General features: G+C 28.2%; 1 protein-coding gene across 1 annotated transcript in view; it reads right to left on the reverse strand.

Annotated features, from left to right (window-relative positions):
• LOC108690299 overlaps positions 1–8,373 on the reverse strand; it is a gene marked incomplete at its 5' end in the record, with an annotated part of 30,542 nt that extends 22,169 nt beyond the window's left edge. Inside the window, 3 exons of the mRNA XM_018197514.1 lie at positions 3,543–3,675; positions 3,734–3,867; positions 8,254–8,373. Of these exons, the coding sequence (XP_018053003.1) occupies positions 3,543–3,675; positions 3,734–3,867; positions 8,254–8,373 (387 nt within the window). The remainder of the gene's footprint in view (positions 1–3,542; positions 3,676–3,733; positions 3,868–8,253) is intronic.
• Between the last annotated feature and the right edge of the window lie 2,415 nt (positions 8,374–10,788).

Consider the following 10,788-nt stretch of genomic DNA (forward strand, 5'->3'; position numbering starts at 1 on the left):
ATATTATATTATTAATTATATTATTAATCACATTAAATAAGTACAATATTAATCACATTAAGAATATATATTAATCAGAATTCAAACTACAAAGTTTAATTACACATACATACATTTTGCCCTTTAGTTTGGTCATTTTCAATGAAAACATGACAGCAATAGCTACGTCATTACATAAAATTCTATTAAAATCCAACAAATTGATTAAATACAGCAAAGATTGTTCTTTTTTAAACACTCTCCATTAATACAGTCACATCATATTTGATTATATTAATTATAATATTAGGTGTAGTAAAAAGAAATCCATTATTTTTCCAATTTCATGCAAAAATAATGGATTTCTTTTTATACCTAATATATAGTTGTGTGAAATATATTTAGTGAGAATAGGTACTCAACTTGCATTTCAACGAAATTTTTATTATGACATGATCATTGCTGTTTTCATTAAAGATGATCAAATGAAAAGTTGAAACATATGAATAATTAAACTTTGTAGTTAAATTCTGATTAATATATATTGATTCCGCAAAAAACTAACTTATTGTCTCAAAAAACTCTTTTATTAATTGGATATTTGAATTATTAATTCTATTAAACTGTTTTGTATTTTTAATTATTATTTACTAATGTATAAATGTATATTTAAAAAATATTTATAATTATACCATAATCAGGAAACTCTATAGACTATGATATAATTAATTAATTAAAAGGCTGCAATTGAACAATTATTCTAATAACAACCAATAACTATAAATCTTAAGAAAAGGATCTTAAGAAAAAGAGATTTGAGATCTCTTTATGTTACACTTTACAATTACAGCTAATTTGTAAATAATAATGGATAAATAATGATTTAAATAAATTGTACTCAACTACAAAATAGTTTGTACTTTAAGATATCGAACAATGCGCATGTTCTATAAAGGCGAAATAAATTGTATCAATTGCTAATGTAATCACACAAGCTACAAAATAATCATAATACATGAACAGAATGTAATAATATTTTTCGTGATCGACCAGTATTTCAACTGAATATACATATTTTTTTGGTCTTGTTATGTTTAGCGGATCGAGTAGTGAGTTGACAAGCGGCAATAATGCAAAACCGATCACGAACGTAGTCATCCAAACTAGACGAAGTAATTACAATAAATAATAATACGTACGGAAAATACATACACGGAAAGAACGATTTTATTGAAATACTATATCTTAAAAAATTAGCTAAATACAAATCTGAAAATAATTTTATAGGACTATCAAAATAATTATTTAAACTGGACATTTAAACTGGTTATTAAAATATCAAAACTTTTTGCTCGTTATATTTGTATGAATTTCCTATATAATTATTTTGATAATCCAACAAAGTTATTATTAGATCTGTATCTACTTAAATTTTTAACTTTTTAAAGAGATCATACACATAATTATGTACATTCATTTTGAGTTATTCCTATAGATTTCTGTAAGTAGACTGCCGATTTTTCTATGTTTAAAAATAACGTAACGACAGCGCCATATTTGTATTCACTTACTCTCACGTGTATAAATAATATAGTACTTTCACATAAATTCACGCGATACTTACAGACAGGATGCATACATACATATATGTGAACTGAACAAAGACAGCTCTGAATCAGATTCATCTCTTTCTATCACATTGAATCAGCAGTTTAGTTATAGAAGTTTGTGATTCTTCCCAAATGTTTTGTATCAATACAATAGTGACTCTGTCCACATAATATTCTTAATTCACATTCAAAAAGTTTGGAATATCCTAAATAAACATGATTATACATAATTATGTATATTTTCAGAAAATCATATTTCTTGATCAATTTTATTTGATTTACAAAGTTCTTCATCAAAAATATTTTAAAAATTTCATATTATGAAGAAAAATTTTTATTTAAACAGAATTAGTGTCTGAGTCTTAAAGAATTAAAAATCGATAAAATCATTCTTTCCATGTAAATAACTCACTATTGGTTGATTTATCGCACCTGTACATATCGATGTAAATCTCCATGATACTTCCATGTAATTTCTAAAAATTCGTTCCGCTTTCTTCGAGACATTCGTCCAATCGTCATAAAATTGTTGAAATAAATCTTTAAACTAATTATAAGAAAATATCATACATTTGAACCAAGATTTGCAGGTATACGATCTACAATTGCAATATTCATAAAGAACTTGCTTACTTTTTCGAAGTAATAAATTAAACTAGCAAATTTTACTTCGCACGATATTATACCGGATATCGTAGATAAGAGTTCGATTAGATTGATCCAGATCGTCCAGATGTTTGAATATGAACAAAAACTGAACAATTATTTGATCACGATATTTTAATGTTTACTTTAATAATTACTTTATTTCGCGCCAAATTATATTAAGTATAATTGTAATTCACTTCATGTATATTTTATAATATTATTTTACTATTATTTTAAGACGCGGATTAAATTAATTATTTAGTAATTAAAAATATAATGAAAAAAATAATATTTTTACATAACATTTTAGATCTATATCTATTTCTTAATTATTCATGTTATCAATTTAATTGTATTTATATGCGTATAACGTTTCGTATATATTTATAGTAATTTAAAAATATTATGCAATATATTTATTTGATTTCATGACATATATTATAGATATCGATTCAATAGCTACCATAGGCGTACATATAACTATGACAGCAACTATAGTGAACTACGTTGTCTTCAAAGTTCTTGTAAAAGTCGTTTGATACGGCCACAACCCTATGATCGACAGGAAGAGTTTATTAATTAAATGAAATGTTCTGAATTAAATGAAGAGTTTATTAATTAAATGAAATGTTCCGCATCAAAGACATTTATGTTCGTGCTTTGACACTCAGTGTTCGTATTGCGTTCATATCCGTTAAAAAGGCAGATATTACTCTTCGGTCCATAGTTGCAGCTTATTCTGCTAGATCCGTGTATATGATGAAATAGTTTTTAATGTCCAAGAAACTAAATAGAGAGAATTTATGATAACAGATCCCAGATTCCTTCCTAAAAAAAAAACTTTTTAAGGTTTAATAAGGGCACTACATATTAGCGTAACAAATGTACAATACAAATGAATAAAATAAATTGAATGAACCGCATAAGCGTTTTCGCAACGCTTACAATATATTCGATTTGATATTATGATAGATAGCATTAATACAAGCGTAACTTATTTATTATTTTATACAAATCGATATTTACTGAATAGTTTATTACAGACATGATACCTTCATACATTAACACCTGAGTTGGCATACGAAAGACTAGAAAATATACACGAGTGGAAAATCTTGCTTTCAGAAATCTATGCACTTTTTGATGGTTAGCGCAGTGAAATCAGTACCGTGCAATAGGAAACTGATGTTCTCATTACCTTAAAAAATATTTATTATATATACAACATATTATTTTTTTTCTGTTAGTGCACGGATATACTAGTATTTCTATATTATAACACGCGATACATTTCCGCATTCGTACTTTACTGAAACCTTCCAGATTGATGACATATAACTTTGCGATTGTTATTTGAGAAACTTTCTGACTCCTCGCGATTAGAAACAACAATAACTTTTGCACCTTTACAGATGCATTATACCATATTCCATCATAACTGTAAAAAGATATATCGCGAGAATATTTCTTGTGAATTCTAAATAGTATTAGCTTACGCTGCTATCGAGACTTCGACGCTGTGATCGGTCACTTCTTGCCCAGCCCAACTATTGAAAAATAATCGACAACTTTGCATTAGCATAAGAGCTACGTATCGCATAATTTCAGACGATCCCATTCGTACTATGATCTGCAAAAAATATCGTTTTTTTTGAAATATCGTTTGACTTGAAAATATTTCTAACAATAATTAATAATAAATAAAAAGATAATATATTTACATTATATTGCCATTTAGGCTTAAGTTCCAAAATTTAAGTATTATCTCTCTAAAACTTTTGGAGCAGCATTTTCTAATTTTAAAGAGTGAAATCTCATTCTTAAAATTGACAATTAAGCTATTTTTTCAACATTGATTCAATTGTCACTCTTTGTCACTCTTTAGAATTAAAATTCCACTCAAAGGTTTTAGAGAGTTATGCTCACCATTATGCATGAAGAAGTATGTAATAAAAATCCTAATCCAATATCGAAAAAGAGAAACAATGAGATTGTAGATTCCATCATTTCTATGAATCTGGATCGACAAATATCATCAAGATCTAAGTAAAATTTTAGTAATAGATGCAAATACATTTGAATTAGATCTAGATAAAATATACAGAGTATTCTAAAAATAACGATAAATTTTTCATACATAGGGGTAGAATGGATTAAACTAAGAAGAAGAGTCCTTTATTATTTTCGCAATAGTTAACAAGATATTAATTGCCAAAAATTGTCAAAAATTGGTCTTCAATAATTTTTTACTCAAATATTATCAACTTTACAGAAAAACTGTAAGAGACAAAAATTGTTTATATTTTTCTTATAGAGTTCTAAGAATTTTTTTAGAATTTTTTATCACCTTTTTAGTATTGCATTATTGTTTCATTATTTTTATCAACATGAGAAAATACGGTATTAAAAAATTCTTTAAAAATTCTTAGAACTTTATGAGGAAAAAATAAACAATTTTTGTCTCTTGCAATTTTTCTGTGAAGTTGATGATATTTGAGTAAAAAATTATTAAAAACCAATTTTCGGCAATTAATATCTTGTTAACTATTGCAAAAATTGCAAAATGATAGAGGATTTTTCTTCTCAGTTTAATATTCTATTCTATCCCTGTGTGAAAGATTTATCATTATTTTTAGAACACCCTATATGTATATGAATATATATATAGGGTAAAGAGGAGGTTTTCGTCCATTTCTCATTTATGTTCCTGAGCAACACGTGTTGAACTGTACTTCAACGTTATGCTTATACTCGCACAAGGAGCAATCATAACTGTATAATGTAATTATAAGTACTGCAAAGAGATATTATTTGAGATATAAGTTGTAAATTTTCATTTTACTTTAAAGTTGAAACTAACAGAATAGTCTCCCTCTACCCTATTCCCTCTGCTATTCCTAAAATAATTGTCACACCAACAATCTTATTCTTTCATGTAGTTGAATGCAACGTTGAACATATCGGCCAATCTCCTTGTGAATGTAATTACCGTTTATCCATCGTAAATTATCATGCGTTGCTAAATTTCTCAGGCGATGACTGTAATAAATATAATTATCTATTTTTATATAATTCCGTAATTCCTAATTCACAATTTATTCTCTATGAGCAAATTTTACATAAAAAAATAATTTATTGCAATAATACTGTGTTCTATTATATGTTTAATATGTTATTATATGTTTTTCTATTATATGAGAATATTACATTAAATATACAAACAAATTTTGTCATGTTACGGTATTTGCTTTGCAAAATAGAAAAAGATTTTGCCGCGTAAAATTTGTTTATAGGAATGTTAATTTTGCTGTTAACAAATAGTCCAGCAAATATATATGTACTATATATATGTACTGTTACAATAAAATTATTACCGGTAAAATATGCGAAACAAATTAAAGAAAATAGAAAAAAAATAAAAATATTAATTGATAATAAAAATTGACAATAAAAAATTAATTGATTATTGGAACGAAAAGCTATTTCTCAGTGAATAAAATTTATTTATTTTTTACCAATCTTTCTGTAAAAAAAAATCTGCTGTCCATATAATAACTAATAAAAGGCCCCTGCACTAATTATATAGAAAATTAAATTTCAACACATTATATGTGAAAACTGATTCATTTCATTAGGATCCAAGTTTTCTTATAATATATTAGTGCGAGATTTACTAATTACATGGAAAATTGAGTCACGGTGAAAATAATTAATTTTCACATACATATCTGATGTAACTTGTAATAAACAAAATACATCCTAAACACAAGGCCTAATAATGAATAGTTTTTGAACTATAATGTATCAAAAATATAAAACTTATGCTCATAGAGTAAGCATACTTTTATTATCTAAACTATATCTCAATTATATCCTTTTTTTTCTGATTTTTTTCTGACATGATTATATTAATCAAATAATTATTTTAATTCATTAACTATTAATCAGATTTGATTTTAAACAATTCTCACCATAATACGCCGTACATTCCGCAAATATGCTCCACTAGGAAAATGTACAAAATGTCGGCAGCTACCGCGATCGAGACACACACAACATAACTTACATACAAGATCAGCAAAAGTGTGTAATAATATTTCTCTTGATCGAGAATGACAAAATCGGCGAGATGTGGCAGTTTTCTCGGTCTTGTTTCGTTCATGGGTAAGATGATGTCAAATACAGGTTCGGTAAGAGGTAACAAAGCGTAACAGAATACAAATCCGATTACGCTAACTGCATAAAGAAAAAGGAATAAAATATTCCTTTTGTTTTTTTCTTAACAAAAATTAAGACGCGCAAAGCAAATAAATATTTTAATTTGATAAAATAAATACTTATTTTAATTAATAATTATAAATTTATTAAAGCTAGCGATTATTTATTTGTAATTTCTTTTTCATTTCTCATTTTTAATATTTAATTAAGATGCGTGTTTAAAATATTTACCAGGTGTATAAGCTTAAATCCGCTGTTTGCTCATAGGTGGCATTAGTGAGCGTACCATGCTACCCTGGGCACACACAAATTTTTTTTTATGTGTTTGACATCTGTCAAATTAACCAGCACATCAGCAATTTTATACAACAACATACATTTTTTCTTTCGTAATCATGTCTAGTTTTTTGCTAAAAAAAAAAACATATGCGGGAAGCTTTGCTTTTCTGTTTCAATTTGAAGAAATCGGCTGCCGAATGCTTGTGGCCTATGGCGACAATGCTTTATCGGAAACAACGTGCAGAGATTGGTTTCGCCGGTTCAACGACAATTTTGACCTGAGTGACAAGAAGCGTGAAAATCTGTCCAAGAAGGTTGAGAACTGTCAATTGCAGGCTCTTTTGGACGAGGAGGATACCCAATCGCAAAAAATACTTGCCGAACAATTGAGTGTTTCTCAAGCAGCCATTTTCATGCGGCTACATGCCATGGGAAAGGTTCAAAAGATCGGAAAATGGGTGCCGCATGAACTGAACGATAAATAGATGGAGCGACGCCAAAACAAATTCTGCTTGTCAGACAAAAAAAGAAAGTCGTTCCTACATCGGATTATCGGACAGGCAATGAAAAGTGGATCTATTTTCAGAATTCTAACGCAAGAAATCTTGGGTTAATCCCAACTATTAATATCTTCCTCAAGACCAAATCGCTTCAGACGGAAGACGATGCTGTGCGTTTGATGGGGTCAGGAGGGTATCATCTACTACGAGCTGTTAAAACCTAGTGAAACTGTTAATGCTTATCGCTACCACCAACAACTGATCAAATTGCACCGTGCTCTGCGTGAAAAAAGGCCGCATTATCGGAAAAGATAAGCTGATTTTCCTCCATGACAACGCACCATCGCATACGTCAACAATGGTCCAAAACTACTTGGAGACATTCAACTGGGAAGTGCTACCCCATCCCTTACTCACCAGACCTGGCACCTTCTAACTATCACCTGTTTCATCAATGGATCACGCGCTCGCTGAGCGGCATTTCGATTTTTATGAAGATGTCCGAAAATGGCTTGATGAGTGGTTTGCCTCGAAAGATGAGAAATATTTTTGGCGTGGTATACACAAATTGCCCGAAAGATGGAAAAAATGTATAGTTAACGAGGGCAAGTATTTTGAATAAATTTGTTTTTGCTTCCTAGGAAAAAAAAATGTGTTTTTCTGACTAAAAAACAGCGGATTTAAGCTTACACCTGGTATATATATTTTTTTTATTTATCAAAAATATCGAACCTTCTATTGTTAATACTTAATTTATCAAAAATATCGAACCTTCTATTGTTAATACTTAATTCAAATAAATCCTTAATTCAAATAAATCGATATTTGCCAGTGCGAAATTGATTTCATACTTGAATACGCCAACATGAGCGTTCGACTTTTTTCAGCATAATGCGTTAAAATTTGCGTTTCCTCACTGGTCAATAGATTGTTCCAATCATCTTGCATATGTTGCAGAAGCCCCTTAAACTGAAGCGCTCGTTTAAAACAAGCTGATCCAATGCGATGATCATGCTTACCATTTCGGAATTGCAAGTCAGACTAATGATTTTTGCAATACATATCACTGTGCCAGCTAGAATTGGCATGAGCTCGAACATATTATCCAAATCGTCCACATGCTTGAACATATATGCAATCTAATAATAAATAATGAATATATGGTACATTGATTATATTTCACATAATACTCGGGTAAAATGTAAACTCGCGTTAAACAATTGTTTCTGTGACATATAAAGAATGTAATTATTATTTGGATTAGTATATATCAAACTTTTTTTTTATAATAAATATATAACTTAATTTATATATTTTCTTTAAATTCGTCAACTCTATTCTTTAAAATTTTTGGAATGAGAATCTAATTCTAAAGAGTGACAAAAAATGACAATTGACCCATTTTGTTGAAAAAGAGTGACAACTGTAAATTTTTAAGAGTAAGGTTTCTTCATTCTTCAGAAGTACATTCTACTCCAAAGATCTTATTAGGGAGTAATATTATTAATGTATCATCCAGTGAACTACCTGTGGCGCGCACATTATTGCAACGCCAAGTATGGCGAACGACTGAGTTAGAAACTTTATGAAGGATGTTTGATATGGCCAGAGACCAATGAAAGATAAGAAGATTTTGTTAATCCTAAAATAGCGCGTGTCAAAGAAATCCATGGTTTTATTATACTGAATAAGAATCCGTAAATATTCTTCTCGCTATAGCAGTGTTCGTCTCACCCGATCTCTCTCTCTCTCTCTCTCTCTCTCTCTCTCTCTCTCTCTCTCTCTCTCTCTCTTTTTTTTTTCTCAACATCTTCTTTAGTATTCTGTTAAAACCTCGTTATGAGAAATGTACTAAAGGTACGCAATATAATGGCAATATCAATACAGTATTATAGCTTAAGAAGAAAAAATGAAATGTAATAAAGTATAAATGTATAAATGGAATTTGTAATATTGTCGCTGTATGCTTTAAAGCTTTGAAGACATCTCGTATTATTATTTCATTCGTATTATTTATTCTCGGTGCCATGAAGTGCACGACTAAGACCGTATTGATTAACGTGTCGAATGTCTTTTATCTCTTCATAAAACTGGATGTTGTCACTATATATATAAATGTATAAATTTCGATAAAAGACAACATATTCTTTGTTTAATATTTAAATTTATTGTGGAAATATAAATATCTTTTGCAACAACAATGATAAACAATTTAGTTTTTATAAATTGTGTTCTCTATTGATGTTACTGTCATACTATATACCACTGAATACATTCTCTGAAACAAGATTTTAATAGTTTTGTGAAAATCTATTGTTTATCAAACAGGAAACAAAAGTAGCTCATTTTTTTCTCAAAATATTTCATATGCTTCTCCATGGTTTTATAATTTTTTTGGATTAACAAACAAATTTATTTCTGAAGCAATGTATTGTTATATTGTTCATTATGTCCAAATAAAAACATTTGCACAATACTCTTGTTAATTATAATATTTAATTCTAAAAAATAGATCGAGCGTCAATAGTAAAAATATACATATTATGATAATTCCGGGAAGTCGTGAAATATTTCACAGTGAAAGGTAGTTATTTAATCGATCGATGAAGGGGACTTTTGTCGTTACGGATCTTTGGTTGCATGAAAGAAAATTATGTGAAATATTAAAATCAAGAATTATATGAAACATCAAAGTTATGAGTCTTATAAAGCAAAAAAAAACGTGAATAAATATATCTATATACTTAAAAAAATTTTTATAATTTTTGTCAGTAAAAAATATTCTTTATCTCTTTTTTTCGTGAATCATCGAAAATACATACATATATTTATATTATTTCTGATGTGAGATATGTCGCTTTATTGATGATTCTAATCACTTTTCTTTATAAAACACAATGACTACTGATGACTTTTTTAAATATAATAATTTTATAAAGATACATATAATTTGCAATAGCATTCCTATCTCATAGATAAAAAAGTCGTGAAATATGACATAGCAGTTTGCATCATCTTAAAATGAATATCAATCTATTACAATGTTATATAGAATTATAAAAAATATTTTTTTTAAATATGTAAATTAGACGTAATTACCGAACTGCACATAGTCATAGACAGAATAAATATCTTTCCAGCCGTGAGTGTACATGGAGAGAAACTTCTATAAAGAAGTATTCTTAATAATCTTCTAGTTTTTATGGAAAATGTATACCATGCTGAATCATACCTAACGTAAAATGCATGATGAAATTGATTGATTCTTTTACTGTTATCAATGTAAATCATTTATAATTATATATGTGATAATATTAACGTTAAAAAACAACGATAGCATCGCCGTTCAGAAATTCACTATTTCAAAAATTTCTTTTACGTAAATAAATTTATGGATTTTAATGTTAATTGGCATTAATTTTAGCATTAATTGACGTTATAATTTAAGTTAAATCTTATAATTAACAAAAAATTATTATAATCGTATAAAATTGAATACTATCGATACATAGGCTTATGACATCTCTTTAAAAATTATTGTGAAAAAATTGAGA

Source organism: Atta colombica, unplaced genomic scaffold (assembly GCF_001594045.1).
Source record: "Atta colombica isolate Treedump-2 unplaced genomic scaffold, Acol1.0 scaffold305, whole genome shotgun sequence".
Taxonomy (NCBI): domain Eukaryota; kingdom Metazoa; phylum Arthropoda; class Insecta; order Hymenoptera; family Formicidae; genus Atta; species Atta colombica.